Source organism: Tympanuchus pallidicinctus, unplaced genomic scaffold, assembly GCF_026119805.1.
Source record: "Tympanuchus pallidicinctus isolate F22 unplaced genomic scaffold, pur_lepc_1.0 scaffold5, whole genome shotgun sequence".
NCBI classification, from domain to species: domain Eukaryota; kingdom Metazoa; phylum Chordata; class Aves; order Galliformes; family Phasianidae; genus Tympanuchus; species Tympanuchus pallidicinctus.
The window spans coordinates 17,752,377-17,771,829 of record NW_026294769.1 but is presented as its reverse complement, the minus strand read 5'-3'; the positions used below and the strand labels follow the sequence as shown (position 1 = coordinate 17,771,829).

The 19,453-nt window shown below is 40.5% G+C and overlaps 1 protein-coding gene across 2 annotated transcripts; it reads left to right on the top strand.

The window, feature by feature from the left end:
• The first annotated feature begins 56 nt into the window (after window positions 1–56).
• MSANTD3 (Myb/SANT DNA binding domain containing 3) lies at window positions 57–15,333 on the top strand. Of its 2 annotated transcripts, XM_052704135.1 has the most exons (4): window positions 57–374; window positions 4,747–5,189; window positions 6,458–6,529; window positions 8,673–15,333. In XM_052704135.1, the coding sequence occupies exons 2-4, from the start codon at window positions 4,778–4,780 to the stop codon at window positions 8,690–8,692; spliced, it is 504 nt and encodes a 167-aa protein (XP_052560095.1). In that variant the 5' UTR covers window positions 57–374; window positions 4,747–4,777; the 3' UTR covers window positions 8,693–15,333. The 2 variants fall into 2 exon arrangements, with proteins under 2 accessions (XP_052560095.1, XP_052560094.1); XM_052704134.1 differs by having other exon boundaries at window positions 58–374; window positions 6,458–15,333.
• The last annotated feature ends 4,120 nt before the right edge of the window (window positions 15,334–19,453 follow it).

The following is a 19,453-nucleotide window of genomic DNA, read 5'->3' as shown; positions in this document are numbered from 1 at the left end:
CAGCGCGGGCTTTGCGGGGAGCCGCGGAGCGGCGGCGAGCTGCCGGCGGGGGGGAGCAGAGCGGGGCGGGGGCGGCGGCGCTTTGTTACCGGCCCGGGGGAAGCAGCGCGCGTCTCGCCGCACGGCGCGGCCTCGGCGGGAAGAGGGGTAGCGGCTCACGGCCTCCATCCATCCATCCATTCCTCCGTCCCTCCGCGGTAGATGTTGCTGAAACCGTGTGTCAGCTGCAGCCTGCATGTCCGCCCTGGGTGGAGCGTTCTCCTTTGTCGAGCTGGGAGCCGTTCTCCTGCCTCAGCCGAGCAGAAGAGGAGCTAGCGAGGAGAAGGAAGCGAGCTGGAGTTGATGCGGGAGAAGTTCGTGTGCAGGAGAGTCTGGTAGGATTGCTGTTTGTGGCTCTGTGGGGTGGATTTCGGGCGCTGGTTGGGGATGCCGACTTGCATCCATCACCGTGCTTCTCACCAACGGCTCTGCATGGCCGCGGGCGGCAGGATGACCCGTTTAGAATATATCTATCTGCGTTCGTCAAATACGGCGTTGGATGTTGCATAGTTTAACGACGCATCGCAGGTCCGTAGGCGAAACATGGTGAATTTAAACCAATAGGTGATCTTGCTTGTTTGTACCACGACATCGATTAATTAGTATTAAAATGGGTAAAAGCGCTCAACAGGTTCTGTTTGCTGATGATGCGTGACAGCATTGCCGTCCGTGTCGCGTTGGTGTTGGCAGTGTGCGCCTCAGTCCCCGCCGGTGCCGCTTCTCACAGGGTCGGGCCTGGAGCACTGATGGGCGCTGCGAGGAAAGCAAACACCGGAGGAGGAAGGACGCTGTTTGCTGCTGGTTCTGTCATTCACATGAAACATAAACCTGTTGTTGTGGCTTCCTTTGGTCTCGGCGTTTCCCGTGCCTTTCACCCTCAGACACTGAAAAGTACAACATCGACTGGTTTCCAATGCTGCTAATTGCCAATTACGCTTAAAGCTTCATCTGTAATTTAAGTTGGATAGATTTTCTTTTTATTCCCATTAGCTATTTCTGATAGTAAGCCTGTTGGCATTGGCAAATGACTTCCATGTTCACACTGTGAGCAGCTGCAGTTTGCTAGCAAACTGTTATCTGCGTTTTGCTTACAGTAACCTTCACATTTGGCTTAAGACTTCCACCATAACCTTCTCTTTGCATTTTCTCGTGGCTAAATAAATACCTCGGGGACTGAAGATGCTCACACATGTCGGCATGAAGGGATTTTCTTTCCAACAGGCTTCTTTGTAACTGGCTCGAGTTTGTCTGAATGTGTGCAAGCAAAATAATATGCATAGACCTACTTACAAGCATACATGCACTTCTTCACTTATGCAATTTTTTTCCCCAAGGTATTCTTCCAGCAGATCACAGTCTATACCTTGTAGTCCTCAAGAGAAGAATTCCACACAGTGCTTCAATTTATCAAGAGTTGGGAGATGTTTTTGTTATTTTCAGATAAAGGTTTGTGTGAGAGAAGTATTTAGGACACTGATTTGTTTTAATGCAAGTTATGAATAGAACTATGCCAGGAGAAGATAATTACCACAAAGTAATTCTTAACAGCATAGTGCAGTCTTACAACCTGGGCACTCAAATCTGAGAAACCTTCCATTCTTTCTTAGAATTTACACTGTGACTGTCTTCATATGCCTACACAGTCCTGTTTACTGCTATATTCAGTAAACAAGTTCAATTTCAACACATGTTCCAACAGGCTAAATTATATCCTGGGTATATGTCTTGGGAGCATCTTTCAGCCTCAAATGGAAATGATCTGAGTTTGAGAGAGCCCTTTCCCATATTCCACTTAGGAGCTGGTGGACTGTCAGAAGGCGATCAATATCCACAAAGGTGAATATGAATGCATGCTGCACATTCTCAGTGCTTTAAATTGTCTTGCATCTCAGACTGCTTTCAACTCACCTTGTTGAAAATGGGTTTTAATTTATTGAAAGAAGCAAGCTAAATATACTACAGCATGAAAAGAATCTTTAGGAAATTCTTTTTTTTTCTTGAGCACATTAAACTGCTTTTAGCTGTTCCTGAGTTCTTTTATGTATCCTAAGTCATAATCCTACATTTTTCACTGAAGGGGCACAGGCACAGTGTGCATGTGTAGGAAGAATAGCTAGGAATGTACATGGGGGAGGGAAAGACTAATATACTGTATTCTTCTCAGACCAGGGCCTGCATTTCCTTTTGAACTGTACAGTGTTTGAGCTTCTAACTGGGGATTTCAGATGCTATTGCAATAAAAATAATAGCAATAAGTGATATTTTGGGTATAAAAGTGATGCTTCAGTGTTTGCAGTGTCTTCAACTATGAAAGAAGAGCTTTTATCCTTATATATAGGGTGTGAACATGTATGAAGTTGCATTTGGAAGTGTTTTAAATATTCACTGACATCAGGTGATCTGTCAGTCTCTGTAGCCAAATATTGAGCACCTTTATCACCTGGAATCCAGAAATCCAGGTATTATTAAGTTTAACCTTATGAACTCAATTTCCAAAACTGAAAAATTGATTGTTATGCTAATTAAAGGGATTTTTTACACATAAATGTGATCATTTTCAGTATGAGTTTTTCGCACTCTTTCAAAGCTAGAAGCAGGATTTACGTGCCTCAGTGGGAAACAGCATCATCCCTTTTTGACCCCGTTTGTGGGATTTGCAAGTAAGGTGTTAAAAATGCTGGTGTCTGTATCTCTTGCGTAAACCTTGGGGATGTAGGTCTGAGAGCAGCTGAAGAAGGGAGTCTTGGATAGCATGAGAGGCCTGTTTCGGCTACAGATACGTGGTTTCAGCAGAGTCTTAAAGACCACAGTGCCAGCAGGGCACTACTTTTGGTAGTAGTTTGTCTGTTAGCTTTTTGTGTATATGTTATTGCCTTCAAGGAAAGGTGAGAATAGCTCTAAGTATCAGGACGTTTTGAGGAAAGGAATTATGAGGATGGTACAAAGAGAATGCTAGTGCAGTGCTGCTAAAAAAAAATATTTGGACTGAAAAAGAGAAAGTATGATGGTGACATCTATTGAATCATCAGGTAATGTTGTGAGAAAAGTAGTGGAAACAGTGGGCAAAATTCTAGAAAATTAATTCATTCTGGTCTTATGTTTACAACTTATGGAAGCACTGCTTTGTTCTTTTTTTTTTCTTAGCTGAGAGTTCTCTGGTATCAATTTTGCTTTTCCTGTTTTGTACTTAAGTCCTAGGCTTGAGAAGACAAGTGGTAGTTAAACATGGTGTAAGTCTACAGCAGTGGTCTGAATGAGACCAAAGCTCTTTTTAGCTATGAAATCATAAGGAATAGTGACACACATGCTTGCTCAGCAGTAAAGGGTGAAGGACTTCTTCTTTGCTGTGTGGATGGCTGAGCAGTGCCCAGAGGGTTTGTGGAGTTTCCCTCCTTGGAGCAAAAGAATGACATGACATGGACCTGTTAGTGTGGGTCCAGAGGAAGGCCACAAAAATGATCACAGGGCTGCAGCACCTCTTGTATGAGAACAGGCTGAGAGAGCTGGGGCTGTTCAGCCTGGAGAAGGCTCCTGGGAGATGTTACTGCAGCTTTCCAGTATTTAAAGGGGTCCCTCAGGAAATCTGGAGGGTGACTCTTTTTCAGGGAATATAGTGATAAGAGATTTAAAACTAGAAGAGGGTAGGTTTAGGTTAGATGTTAGGAAGAAATTCTTTACAATGAGAGTGGTGAGGCTCTGGAACAGGTTGCCAGAGAGACTGTGAGCATCCCGTCCCTAGAAGTGTTCAAGGCTGGGTGGGGCTTTGGACAACCTGGTCTAGTGGTGGATGTCAGAGGGTCTGGAACTAGATGAACTTTACAAGTCCTGTCCAACTGAAACTATACAGTGACTCTGTATGCAGATATCTGGATGTGGACCTGGGCTCCCTACTCAGGGTGCCCCTGCTGGAGCAAGGATTGGACAAGACGAACCAAGAAGAAGGCCCTGCCAACCTCAGCCAGGCTGTGATTCTGTGACCTGTACCTTCAGAGTACAGAGTTACTTTTCGTAATTAGCTCATCATGTTTTCTTATAACCCCCATCTTCTCTCAGTATCATAATGTTGATGAGGAACCTGCTCCCTCCTGGATATCAGTCAAGAAGGGCTGAACATGGGAGAGAACCAAACAGAAGTCTTTCAAAAGAGAACTTCATGCTATCATTTCTCATAGAACTTCCAAATATTATAGAAAAGAGAAGGGAGAAATCAGTTGTATGCATTCAATATGGACAGAAGAGGGTCTTTGGTGCATCCAAGGGAAGACAAACCTGCTGAAGGTGGCTTTAGACTTCAATCAGGAGTTATCAAGGGCTGGATTTCAGAACATATTCCATAGCTCAGGGTTTTGAAAACTCTCTGCATAGAGAAACAAGTTATTAAAAATAAGCTACTAAGTAAATTAAACACTGTATGTTTTGCATCGTGGCACAGATTATAACAGGCAGTATCTTCCTATTATCGTATACTTCATGTGGAACTGTGTAAATTAGCAGTAGAAGCCAACTTACAATTATACTGTATCTAACTTGAATGTTTTATTATTTACCCTAGAAGTATGCACAAGCTATTCCAGTAAAGAAATTGTTTTGGAATCAGAGGTTATATTTAGCAGTTGTTTTGCTGAAACACAGTTTCTTGATACTGTAACCAATTATAACGGGTGTTCTAATTCTTTGTTTTTAACTTTTTTTTTTTTTTTTTGGTAGGATTTCTGGCTTCTTGGAGAAACAGTAGAAAATGCAAAACGAAATAATAAAGCCTGCTAAATACTTCTCGGAAGTGGAGAAGAGTGTGCTGCTTGCTCTAGTGGAGAAGTACAGATACGTACTTGAATGTAAAAAAAGTGATGCGAGGACTATTGCTCTGAAACAACGCACCTGGCAAGCATTAGCACATGAATATAACTCACAGCCCAGTGTATCTCTGCGAGACTTCAAACAGTTAAAGAAATGCTGGGAAAATATCAAGGCACGGACAAAAAAGATAATGGCACATGAAAGGCGGGAGAAGGTAAAAAGCATTAGTCCACTTATAAATACTCACATCATAGGGAAGGAGAAGATTGCCAGCATAATGCCTGAGCAAATATACTTTTTGCAGAGCCCACCAGAAGAAGATTCTGAATATCAGCCTGATGCTTCTAGTCAAGGTATACATGTTATTGTGATGGTGCATGTCATTTTCTTTTGTCTGTGGTTTTGCTGCTGAGTCTCATTCAGAAGTCTAAATCTATCCATTTAACTGTGACTGCTGCTTCCAGAAAAGTAATTTCAGAGCTGTGATATTACAAGACTCTGTGTATTTCCTTAGCCTCCCCCTTAAGAGTTAAACGGAGGTTTTCTTTTTCTTGTCTTTTAAGCCAGTTATTGACAGACCTTAAGCTTTGTAACAAGCGTCTGATATTTTGGTCCTTTAATAAAGTATCATTCTGTTGGGAAAAGATCCAAATAGTAAAAAATAAATATATAAATAAAAACCTAACAGCAGCAAATTGATAGACAACTATCTGCTGCAAGAGTTCTATGCAGGTCTTCCCTCATTTGTTTTCAAGAAAGAATAGTGTTTATAGAGTTATATGTGATGCTGCAGTGTGCATTGAAGAATGGCACTTCTGTAAAGGTTGGATACTATATTCTTTGTTTGGCAAGCATACAGAGAAGGAATAATAGAAGACTAAAAGGGAGAGCACCTACAGTGCTTTCTTGTAGGCTTTACTTTGTCAGGAACATAGGAACATATACAGAAGACTGTTCTTGCTAAAAAGACATCAGTAATGTCATTGTATTTACCATAAGTGGTAATTTGGATTTGTGAAGGAATGCATTTTGAGAGCCATATTTGCAGTGGTTACTGTTTTATTCCATAAATAGTTTATTTTCCTTCAATGGAATAGATAGAACCTTCTCAAAGTGAGAACTACGTAATTTTTTTTCCTAAAAATTATACAACACTGTTTATTGGCATGCACAGTGATAAAGAAGGAGCAAGTAGCAGACTTCCTAATATTTCCTCAGTCTGTTGGTGTTGATACAGATGCAGCTCTTTACCTGCCGTTCTTTCATAAAATTATTGCTGGTCACATAGATATTTGGTTTAAAAATCTGCGTTAAGGTTCAGCTCCAGGCTGAGGCACCTAAATTTAGATGCCTACTTACAGATGCCTATATTTGCTTTAGTGTTCTGAGCTCCTGTTAGAGCCACAGAGGACTACTGACAGTGCCCAAAGTGGTTCATTTCAAATCATTATTCCCTCGGTGTTCTGTAACAGAACAGCATTATGTAGTGGCTCCTGTACTCTGTGTACACAAGTGTAAGGTTTAGATATATACATCTCTGTAACTTTATTGTCACAAGTCCATGTCTCTCGAGGGAAAAGAGGTGGATACTACAATACTTTTTTTTTCTTCTGTTTTGCAGAGTCATTTGTTGTCTCAAATAGAGAACTTTGTGATGAAGAGAAAGAGCTGATACATTTCCCAGTGTGTGAAGGTACCTCCCAGCCTGAGCCTTCGTGTTCTGATGTCAGAATAGCAGCAGATAAGAACTACAGAAGCAAAGCATCTCAGGAAAGTGCTCTGAAAAAGATGCATGAGGAAGAACATCATCAGCAAATGTCAATTTTGCAACTGCAGTTAATCCAAATGAATGAAGTTCACGTGGCAAAAATACAACAAATAGAAAGAGAGTGTGAGATGGCTGAAGAGGAACACAGAATAAAAATGGAAGTGCTAAATAAAAAGAAAATGTATTGGGAGAGAAAATTGCAGACCATCACAAAAGAGTGGCCTGTATCATCCTTTAACAGACCCTTTCCTAATTCACCGTAGAACAGAAAGTGGCAGAATTAATCTGACTGAGCACATTTATAAGTAATGCACACTGGAAAGATGGTTTTTTAATGTGAATGTACAGTGGCAGAATAGGTGCCCAGCTGATAGTGAACACACTTTGATTCTTAACATTTATGGCAACAGTGGTAGAGCCTACCAAGGGAAAACAGTTTGACTGTGGGTAATTCTGACCTGTGTAACTTCCCCTTGCAGAATACCCTGGCATCCTTTTGAAATTCAGGGTATTCTGGGCAGTCATACGTTGAGTATTCTTTAAAAAAAAAAAAAAGGTTTTGAACATCTGGTTACAGTATTTATTTTGATTTCTGTCTCTTCATGTTTGTCTTTTCCTGAATGAAGGCAGGGGTTAGAATTGCTCTCTCCTATTGAGAGAAAAGGTGATTAACAGTGATGCTCAGATTGTTACACTGGGGCACAGAAAAACAAAACAGAACTTGTCCTTGGTTAATATACAGTCCCTAAACCATTCTTTGTAGAGGATGTGAAAATGAAGGAAGTAGCAAAAGGAGCACTGTGGTAATTGAGTGCTTTGCTTGTGAAGAACAACAGTGATGTTTTCTAGCTGGCTGGCGGGCTGAGAGAGTGGTTTGTGGAGTGGCCCTCGTGTTCCCTTATGAAGTTGTAAAGAAGGTGACTTCTTCCCCAAAAGCCACTTGTCCTCTCCTTTCCAGGACTATCTTGTAGTCAAGTAGAATGCTGAAATAGGAGGGATGCTTGCTGCTGCCAATGCTGTGTGCTGCTCCCTTGGAGTCATTGTGAGGGGAAAGGCTACTTAATTATTCATACAGCTCTCAAAATGTGGCAAGTCACCTAACCCACTGGCAAAATCTGCCTTTGTTTCCCCATGACATACTTGATGGTTTAGCAGCTAACTAGCTACAAAAGAGGCTAAGTAAGACTTGTTATCTTTTCCAAAGTTTTGAGTGAGAAGCAGTGCAAGGGGGGTCATTCCTGTCTTGGAGCGCTGTTTTATTCTGTTGTGTGTGTTAAGGTGATGTATTTCTTGCCTTTGCTGTCACTGAGGAGTGATGGACCTAATTTGTACAAAAACATTCCCATGAAAGCCCCCACAGACGGGGGCCAAGAATAGTAGATGGTAGGAAAGCACAAATAAAGATAATCCTTCCTCCAGCAATTGATTGTTCTGGTGGTGCAAGGATTAAGAGATGTGAAACACAGAACTCCACAAAGATTCATTCGTAAGATTTTCTGATGTGTGAAAAACTGTTTTGTAGGAAGGTGTACAGAAATCATTTGAAGTGGTGAGAAAAAATGAACAAAGGCATAAATTTTCAGTGAAAATCCCAAGTATTCCATTGTTCTAAAGTATTTTCAGGTCACAGTGAATAAAGGCACATCCAGACAAATAAACTTATTCAAGTTGAGGTTTGGTACAAAACATCCTTTCATTCCCAGCTGCACTCCTATTTCTTTCCTGGATGTTCTTTTGGTGCAATTTGTTTTGGTATTGGTTTTGGATTTTTTAGTGGGTGGTTTTCTTTTCCTCTTTTGAACTGCTTTCCCTGCTGGTGATTCATCTTTGCAAGCACTGCCATTATCAACCACAATGCTCACAGTGGTTAACACTGTGGTACATGCATTGCTCCCTTCAACATGCAAAGCAAGCACAATGGGAATGATTTATTGCAACTTATTTTATTTGACAGAGGGGAGTAAAAAAATAAAGGAGCTGCTGCAGTATTTTAAAGGGGAAAAAAAAAAAAAAAAAAAAAAAAAGGATGATGGATGAAATCTGAAGGCATATTTCTTTTTCTTGTCAGGAAAATCAGTTTTCTTATGAATTGGCTGTGTGGAAGAAGCACAGGACTTCCAAAAGAGGAGATAATTATGGACACTTTTTATTCTGCTGAATGGAAACATTACTGTGAGGTAGGACAATGATGTAGAACGATAGTGGAGGCAAAGAAAAGAAGTGAATGGTAGTGAGAACCTTCGTATCCTGAGGTTGTAATATGTAACCTGGAAGGTGAATCAGTTACTTGAGTGGTTATGGCAATTGATTAGGCACTATCCAGAAAAGGAATATGACATTTCTGATTCCTTCCACACTCCTCCTAAGTGAAAGTTGTTTGAAACTCTGGCATTGAAACCATGTGCGCTAAGGTGTCAAAAGATGACAAATGGAGACAATTCCTGTACTGTGAAAAGAGCAGAAATGGAGAGACAATTCAGACCTAGACAGCATGAGGTAATCCAGAAAGTATCTCATGGTACTTGAGATAAAGGTAGTCCTGACTCCTAACAGTTATAACGTTCCTCACAAAAGATTGTTTTATTTTTGTATTAAAGTCATTTGAAGTATGCATGTTTTCAGACTGTACTAAGTGGGAAATGCTGGTGTGTATACTTGTTCTGAACCCCGAAGTTACAGAGTTGCAGTCCTTACACTGAAAGGTATAACCTTCATTTCCAAAGCTGTATTACTGGAGCAAGGGATCTTGCTGCTTAACACAAACCCTCTCTGTGATGCTCCTTCCTACACAGCAGGGATGCCTTTAGCCAGGGCGACGCACCCAGCTCTCTGGTACCTTTGCAGGGGTTCACACAAGGGCAGGCATCACTCAGCACTCAGTCTGCAGGACCCAGCTGTCTCATTGCAGCCCTGCAAAATGCTAGGTTTGGGGCTACGTTTTCCTGAGTTACACCACATGTAGTGCAGCTGAGGAGATAGTCCTGAATTTTGTTGAAAGATGAGTTATCTTTGTGTGTTTGCAGAACTAAATGCTAGCAGTCTCTCAAGATATTTTTAACCGATTGTAGCTACAGTGGCTTTAATAATGGGTCCTGTTCCTTCTTCCACTCTCATGCTTTAACGTTTCCCGTGTGTTCTGTCTGAATTTGTGCTCAGAGCATCATACCTACATGATAACGCTGAAATCATTAACTCCCACACATTAAATACTGTTACTTTGGTGGTGGGTGAATTACATGGGAATCTTAAAGTAATATTTTTATTTAGGCAAGTGAGGTCCATGACAAGTAGTCCTGTGATTCTGTGTTTTGAGCCTGTTTGTTCAAAGTTGTTTTTATGATGCACTGATTCACCTAAGGCTTTGTTTTCATAATTGGCTTTCACTTTTCACTTTTCACTTGAATTTTCATCTTCTTAATGTTAAATGTAAAACTCGCACATCGCTGCTCTTCCTGAACTTTGTCTCTAGTTAGATATTCAGAAATGTTTCTGTGCAAATCAGTACTATGTGTACTAAAATTAATACACTAATAAAATAAGCCAAGTAACAAGATGATAGGACAATGTGCAGCAGCTGTTAATATTTAAAAATCATTACGAAGGGCAACTCTACATTTAATGGAAAGAAAGAATACCACTTGTTGCCATCTGTAAGCATAGCAAAATAATGTCTTTAAACAATGAAAGTAAGTTTTGATCTCTGTATCTGGTATCAGAGAATAACTTTTGAGCTGCTGATTTAAAGGGGACTGTGCTTCATAGGGTTTGGTGTTTGTTTTGTCACAGAATTACACACACAGAAAAATGCTGATTGCCTTAAATGCATATAGAAACGTGGACAGATTTCTGGGTAATGAAAGAAAAAACTCCTAGCTGTGACCCTGAGAATTTTGCTGTTCTGGTGGTGAGGGGATTAGGCATCCCACAACATCATTAGTCATGTTAATAAGACTGAGCAAATTAAAAACTCACAAAGCCAAAAATAAAATGCTGGTACAGTTACAGAGCGAGCCACAAGTGAGGACAGCTCCTGGCTGTCCTTAGAGAGAGCTCTGTCACGTCAAAGAATTCTGCCACACAGTCTTCACTTTTCCTGTTAAAACAGCCACAGGAAAAAGAAGAAAAAAGTCAGTAAAATAGAATTTAGCAAATATCTGTTGCTTCTCCAGAAGAGCTGGCAAGACAAAAAAATGCTACACTATATAAATACTTATATTTAGGGAAAGAACTCTAATGTAATAGAAATAGAGCACGATAGATTTTTAGAGAGTCCTTAATTAAATAATGTGTTTTTTAAAAAAATGTTGATTGAGAGTGTGTGGGTTTTTTTGTTTTTTGGTTCTTTTTGTTATTCAGTCCAACTGCAGAATAGTTGTGTGCTTCAGTTTCTGACTGAGTATTGGGGCACCTAATTAATCAAACTTGTTTGGCAACAGAGAAGTAGGTTTGCATTCAACACAACTTGAGATGGATTATATTCCAGCAGCGTTCAGATATTTTTTCTCGGATGTAAGGGGCTGTTCTTGGACGGTCCTCAATCAGGAATTGGCATTGGATCCAATTTAGTTGTAACTCACTATTCATACAGTGCTAATGAGGTGACATATAAGCTCTTCATGCTCTGCATATAATTTGGTCACGCACAAAACCCATATCTTTCCATACAGTACACCACGAGATGTTGTACTGAGCAACAAACAGACCTGATGTTTCTTCTATATAAAGGCCTGCTATGCATTCTGTGCCACAGTGTAACATGCAGGCAAAATTTGACTTCTGTTTGGTTTTGGACTTTGAAAATTTTGACCTGTTATCCTCACTGAATTTTGTTTGAAATTCCTTTCTCCTGTTAGGCACCAGAACTGAAACTCTTGGCTTTATAGCTTCTAAATACCAAACCTATGGACTGAATTGACACACACGTGATAAATTCCATTTATTTGAAAAAAGACCTTGTACATACTGTCACATACTGAAACTCCAAATGCAAACTAGGGAGGTGATGTGATGGATTTGGTATTTAAGCCAGCACTGAAATTTTGGCAGGCTGGGAGTTATCACTGCTGACCTAATACAGAGGTTTGGCCTCTTGACTGCAAGAACAATGATGTCCAATCCAAATGTTGCCTTACCTCAAACTTTCTATCTAAAATGAGGTGTAATAAGAAATTCTTGCCAAATAAAGCAACAGTAGTTTCCAAAATGCATTTGTTTTGATTTGGTTTGATTTCAAGTACTGCCTTGCCCAAGGGCTCTAAGGCTCTAAGGCTGGGCCTTATGGTGCACACTGTTGTTGGCTGATAGCATTTTGAGAATGCTTCCCACGCTGGTTTTGTTCCGATTCTCTTGACTGTAATGCTCTCATCTGGCTGTACGCAGTACGATGTGGTGATGCTGATGGGACCAGGGGTTCTCAAGTTGCCTGGCACCGAGTGCCTGCCTCTTTTACAATTACCAAATCGACTATGGTGGATGAATTTGTATGCAAACGAGGGGTCAGCAGGAACAGCCATTTTTGCTAACCGTGTTGCGGAGGTGCCTCGTCGCACCAAGAGGGCAGCAAGTTGAAGTATGATTGGTAAATTACTGTAGCGGTACTTGTATTTCTGTCTCAGCCAATTGCAACAAATCCTTCTGGGTTAAATCTTGCTTTTACTCCTCTCATAGATTGATCAATTAGTTGTTTGTTTCCATTGTACATTTACACAGTCTCTCTGAAGCCAACAGATTTCTGTAGGTTGCTGTGGGTTTGATAGAGAAGTCTACATCTCAACTTTCATTCTGGTCCAAAAGTCACAGCTCTTGTGTAAATCTGGCACAAACGCATTGCCAGGGAGCAGGGCTGGAGAAGTCAGATGTGGGAAAAAAGTGGCCGAGGTCTGCACCCTTCTCCTACACAACTTGGGGTTAAGTGTCCAAAGCTCAATGGTACAGCAAACTTGATCTGCAAACTCTCACAGTGTAAAAAGTATGGGTGTAGTAACTGCAGGGGGTTATTTTGGTGATCTTTAAAAATGATAAGCAATTTAAAAAATATAGATTGTACATTGACGTCTTCCAAATCGTGGGACAGACTGAAATTATACCTTGTCAAATGTTCAACTACCAAGAGCAATAAATTACCACAGCTTCAGTCTGATGGGTTCAGTTTTCTGTTAGGAATTGGTTAACCAGTACAGGAAACGCATCATACAGACACGCTCACCCATTCTGTGTAAAATCTTTGCTACTTCCATCATTACTTCAAGTTCCTTAAAAAAACTAAACATAGCTGTTGTTAATGAATCCCCACATGGATGTATATAAGTTAAACAAAATGAAAAATAGGTTTAATATTTTTCTACATATTTCATGTTTTCCTCTATTCGTGGTCTTTTGTGTTTATTTTTACTTCCCTCTTTTTTTTTTTTTTTCTTTTTTTTTCTTAAGTGACTAATGTTAAATAAGGAGAGTTCTGATCTTTAGGTTCTAGACATGAGATGTCCTGGTATTTCAGACCAGTACTTGAAAAGGTTCCACAGAACCAGAAGGCACAGCCCTCAGAGCATCCTCTTTGTGGTTGTATTTCTGGACTTCAGTCGTAATGCATACAGCTGGCACCCAGCAGTACCAGTGTTGGATGATAGATACATTGCTTAACAGGAGCAATCACATTATGGTTTTCTTTAACTTTATTTCTCCTGGAATGGCTCTTGTTGCTACATAAGAACCTCTTTTACAAAAATGTATGCAGTTTACAAAAGTATTTTTTGCAGTACTTGAGACGGAAAAAGGCTTTAAGAGAGAATTCATTTCTAGATGCGTTATTGTCAACTGTACAATGTACATAATTGTACATCGTGTTGGCCAGGTTTGAAGAACTCTTCTTTCTCCAAGGGGAAAAAGCAACTTTTGTTTTAATCTGGCAATGACTCAGGGTGTTGTTATTCAAGGTTGTTACAAGCAGTTCTCCCTCCACTGCCATTTTTTAATCTTGCAGAGATTTTCCCTATTTTGCATGTATATTCCACAAGCACCTGAATTCCTTTGGTCATGGAGACTGTGAGGATGTTCTCAAAATCAAAGCAGAATCTTTCCATGTGTATGCAGAATGCTCAACATTGCTACTATCCAAATGCAAAGGAATGGGAAATCTGATCCCTAAACCACTGCCAGCCCCTAAAGCTTGGTAATCTCAAGAAGAAACTTGAACCCAGGTGCCCCTTTTCGTCATTCTTGTGTAAGTGGTTGAAATTAGGAAACCACGCTTTATTTACACTGTGTTGGACTTATGCACCATTAGTTTCTGCTGTATTTTAGCAATATATGAAACAGCATTGTACAGTGTTTGTTCTTGTTGTCAGCGAGCATCTACAGAGGCAATTCTAAAAGTAAAGTAATGCCTCCTGTTTATTTCCATGGAAGCTACAACAAAGAGCACAATAACACTATTTATAGAGCAAATTCGCAGCTACAAAATACTGTTTTTCATCACAGTCACCACCATTAGCTATGCATTTTCACTAGCGATGAACAGGAGCCTGCATCCTGTGCTTGTAAAAATCTGCACCAGCAGAGGTGACCCGCTGCCGCTGTCACCACTGCTCAGATGCACCACCCACTGCCTCACTGTGCTCACATCCACTGTTTGGTCTCCATAAACATTCAGCAAATTTCAATGAATATCAACGGGTACAAGTTTTTCTGAATTTGGTCCCACACTTTTGCTTCATATGTACTTCCACTTGAGGCACCATTTTGTCAGTCTGCTTCTCTGCTGCCATCTGTCGCACAGCAACAAAATGTAACACAGTATTGGTGGGAAGGTTCAACCACTACTGCCATCCTATCAACATCTGCCTCTGATGCCAATATAATAAAACAGGAGGCATCATTTTTGGAGCAGCCATTGCAAAAGAGAGCTAGCACTTAAGTCCTGAGCAATTTGTCCTAAGATACTTGAAAATGTGCACACTCCTTCTGGTGTTAAATATTTTAATAGAACATTAGATGGTATCTCTTGTGGTCTTTGCCTTTTATTAGCAAGTTTCTGGGCTTGCTTTTTAATTGCACCGAAAACTATACATTATTTCAGCCCCAACTTTGGTTAAGCCATGAGGTGAATCGGATTTGTCTAGCATGGTGTCAGCCTCAGCCATCTCACCCACCATGAAGTGTTAGTTTAGTATTTTAGTGCCTCAGATTATCATCAGTGTTGTTCCTGTCCTGCACAGAAGTAGCTTCTGTGCAAACAATTTTTGTTGATTGGTTTCATAATTGACAACTAAATTGGATAAATAACGCCCATGGTAAGGTCTGAATCCCAAGAAGCTTACAGTTGGTATGCCTACGTCCTTAGAAATGGGAAGAATCTTTATTTGGTAGACATTTACTATTTCATAGTAAATTCTTTGCTATTCCTACAGAAACAGCAACTGAAAGGACACAAAAGTAGGATTCTAAAATGTATAATTTCTAATGGTGGAGATGTAAGAAACGCAATAAAATGTGACACTGGAAAAAGAGAGTCAGTATTTGTCCAAGTAAGAGGAATCTGCTGTATGTCTGAAACTCATAGAGTATGTAATAAGGATGACTAACTAACTGTACATTTTAGTGCCTTGTTTCTTGTAAAATGTTGAATCATAAATTACTAAACATAAACTGTGAAGAGTTTCTGAGAAAATGTATCTAAATATTGCCAGTGGAAACTGTAAATTCACAGAAAGGTCAATAAATCCTCAACTATTGTTAAGTATTAATTAGAAGAGATTTTCAGTCTCCTTTCTCTCCTTTCTCTCTTGTTTTCAAATAGCATCACTGAATTTACCCGTGGCTGTGCTATTTCTGTCCTAAACTAAACTCTGCTCAGTTGCATGGAAGAGAGAAACTGTTTCTGAGTTACATTCTCAGACTCAGTGAGAGAAAGTGCTGTTTGTGATGCCCTTTGTGTATTTTTCCACAGAATTTGGTATTTTTGTTGGGCAAATACTGATATGGTCACAAGCTTCTCTAAAATGTTCACCCTATATGTTTACTGAGTAGCTCACATTTGAACCTGAGCATAAGCATGAGCACTTTTTATGGGCAGTCTTTGGTAGTGATAGATTGGCAACAAAAATAATTGGATTCCTATTAAGAGCACCTCAAGGATATCAGGAGGAAGTCTACAAAAGCGCAGGCAACTAACTAGTACTGTGGCATCACCTGTACCTGCTGTGGTATGGGCAGATGTCTTGCCAGGACAGGACCTCAGAGGCAGATGGGTGACCATGCAGTTGTTCTGGATCACAATACAGCTCCACCAAATCCGGTATCTAACCTAGGAGAATGGCCAGCAGCACAAGCCGAGCAAAAAGCATTAAACAAAGTAAGCATACAGTACTTCCAGAGTACACACTGATCTGTGAGATGGATGCTTCATGAGATTTGTTTATATTTAACAGCTTTCTATGGAAAAAATTTGTAAAACATTTTTTTGAACTTCTGTAAGTTATCGGTAACCATGCATTCCACAGCAGGACTATATGTAATGTGAAAAAATACCTTCTTTATTTGCTCTAAATACAGCTTCCCTCATCTTAGCATGTTGCCCTACCTTCTCATGTAGAACCTTGAGTTAGAAACTCAAAGTCCTTAAGGCTGGTTCAAATCAGGTAAGAGTGCACATGGCTCAATCGGTTGGTGTCTCTTCACCAACATAAGGTGGTTTCTCACTTGCTTGTCACCTTGTTCTCTGGTTTGTTTTGCTGAGCAAGAAGACCATGACTATGGTGCACCAGAACTATGATATGTATTCTGAGCAAGCTGTTGCATATGTGATCTATTGTATTCTAAGCAAACAATGTATTGGCCTGTGACTAATCAGTATTACAGGGAGGGGGAGAGAGGGAGGTAGATTAGGTTGGGTAACGTTATACGAATTCCAGAAAAATTAAATTAAGGCAGGAAAAATTATATGACCTGTCTCACTGGCACATCTGTCACATGATGGGGTACTTCACGCAACTGGAGTTGCGGGGAGGAGAGGGCTTGCAATCTGAGGGGCACTCCAATGTCCTCCAGCATCCAGATCTTATCCCCCTTTTTGTCATTTTGTCATAATAGCAAGGAGGTTATGCAAGCTGAGATAAAGACAGGGTTATGAAAAGACACGACTTTGCAAAAAAACAGTGCAAATTCTGTTGGCTCTTTAAGACCTCATTTTCAGTTCCCCAAAACATGAAGGAGTATTCCTCGGTTAATTGTCGCACGGGTTTTATGCTTGCCATGTTTCTGGCAGAGGTGGCACTTCTCTTTTCCTTGTTAACTTTTGGTCGCGACTCAGGCATTTGACATGAGAACCAGACTACACGCAATTAGGCATAGATAAGTTTAGCAGATGCAGCTGGAGGCAGGTGGAGTTACAGAGGCACAGCTACAGCCTTATCCAACCTACACTGTGAGGAGCAGTTCTCAAACAGACGGTGGCTACTGGATCTAAACCTTGTCCTGTTCGCCGACTTCGTGCAACCAACTCTTGTTCAGCAGGCTCTGTTTGGGTTATATTCCACAAATTGATACAGAAAAATAGGAGCAAATCTCTCCCACTGCATTTGATCAGAAAGCAACAAGCACTGTCATGAAATTCAAAAGAAAAAACAAAAGGTCATGTATATATGTTTTATACACAATCATGTATAAAAGTAGGAGTGAAACACCGTTTTTACACATTTCAGTCACTCCTCACATCAAAATAAGGCTTCTCCTCCTTAACTCATTTTCAGCCAGAAGTGAGTTAAATAGCCTTTGTAGGTGCTCTTCAAGGTTCTCAAAACTTTCAGAATGTGAACACAGGACACCTGAAGATAGGTTTGTGCACCTGAAGGCTTGTTCCTTTATTTATTTATTTCATCTAAACCTTCAGATGTAGTAAAAGACCTAACTTCCATCTACAGCCTTTTTCTGAACAAAAGTTGCCTCTTGGTAGAGAAATGAAGAAAACACAAGTGGAGTCTACCCAAAGGAGAAATAAATGTAGCTGTTGGCAGAAAGGGTATTGTTTAATAAGGAAAAGGAAGCAAAAATGAATGGTAATAAATATGAACTAGAAGCTAAAGAAGTTCAGCAGTGATAAATGTTAATCACAGTAGGGAAAGAAGGTTTAACCAGCAGAGCTAAGGACATGAAGCTGAAGTCTTTGAGGTGTACAAGAGAGTGGGAAAAAAAAACCATAAAATAATGAAGTAAACATTCTTGTTCATATATGCCAATGGTAAACAGTTGGTGATACAGAAAAGGCAAATGATAAAACAAATAGTTTCTTCTGCATTCAGAAATCAGTAAATTACTGGTTTCTGGTTGACAGTAGACTGGTTGTGTGAGAAATATAAACAAACACAGATTTTTTCAAAGAAAATGAATTTCTGCTAGAAGGAGAAAGTGTTTTGTTTTGTTATGTGTCATTAAAATGTGCAGGAAGGTTGTACTGCGAGCCCCAGAACTGATGGCTGACCATTTCTGCTTAACTGATACTCATCTCAGAAGACTGGGACGATTAAGCACCCTGGAGGAGCACTGATGGATACTAGTTGAGGAAAGGGTCGCTATGGGAAATCTGAATGTAATTAGCATCCTTTCTGTAGAGAGAAAAAAAAAAAAAAAAAAATTGCATTGTATCAAATAAATCTGGTTTTGTTTTTAGACAAAGTCCTAAGTGTGATGAAAGAGGTAATAAAATGAAAAGAGGTAATGATGAAAAACACACGGACATTGATAGACTGCGTGCTTTAATGTAACATGATTTACGAAAAAAAAGAGAGAGAGAAATGTTCCAAATAAAATAGCCTAATAATTGATTAACTGACAGAAATGACAGACATAAAAATACTTGAAAAGCAGTTGTTGGTCAAAGATTTTTTGCAGAGACATTCCATAGGTATTGGCAGTGGGAACAATCTTGCAGAAAACTTACAAGTCATCCCTCTTGTTTACTGTCAGGTCCAAATTTGCCAAAATGGTAATAATACAGCAAGACAGCCCTGGTATCACTTATTCTGTGAGATGAGCTAATTCACAGAAGTGTCTCAAAGCAGAGAAGCACAACAATGAATTTGGAATAGATGCCTGCAGGTGGAAAAGCATCCGACAAGCAAGGACCCTGACCATCAGAGCATGATTCTGTAATGACAGCGAAAGGGGAACATAACTGGATTTTGGGCGGTCCTGCGTGGAGCCATGAGTTGGACTCGATGACCCTGGTTGGTATCTCCCCACTTGGGATATTCTGTGACAACAAGGGTTGGCAGCAAAAGATGAACTGATATCTCCGTTCATAGCTCTGGGGAATCCAACAGCAAAATCTTGCGGTTGGATCTCATGGCTTGTGTGTAAAACTGAAAAGATGAGAGTGAGGACATGAGGCGTTCTGAGTGATGGATAGGAGACATTTCCATACACTGACTGTCTTAATTAGATTATTTTTTATGGCTTATGAACAAGTATTTGGCAAAGTAGCACGATCTGAGTGCTGAGAATTTCCCTCAGGAACAACAAAAATGAAATTGCTGAAGGGCTCTTTAATGTAGCCCTCTGGATACCCTCTCACCAACTAGTTATGTAGGAAACACTGCGGGTAGAATCCCCCCTCAGTAATCCCGAGGCTTAGAGGAGAGCACTAACAGGAATGGCACTCATCCGCAGGGCAGAGCGCGACCGAAGGTGCCCACGGCTCCCTCTTGCTTTGCTGCCATCCCATCAATAACGAACAGCCAACGACAGACAGAGAGGTAGCGGCTGCCACGACGAGCAGACCCAGCACGGCGCAGCCCGCCCGGACAGCTCCCGCGGCCTCACGGAGGTGGAGCCGGCCGCGAGTCCCACCTTCGGCCC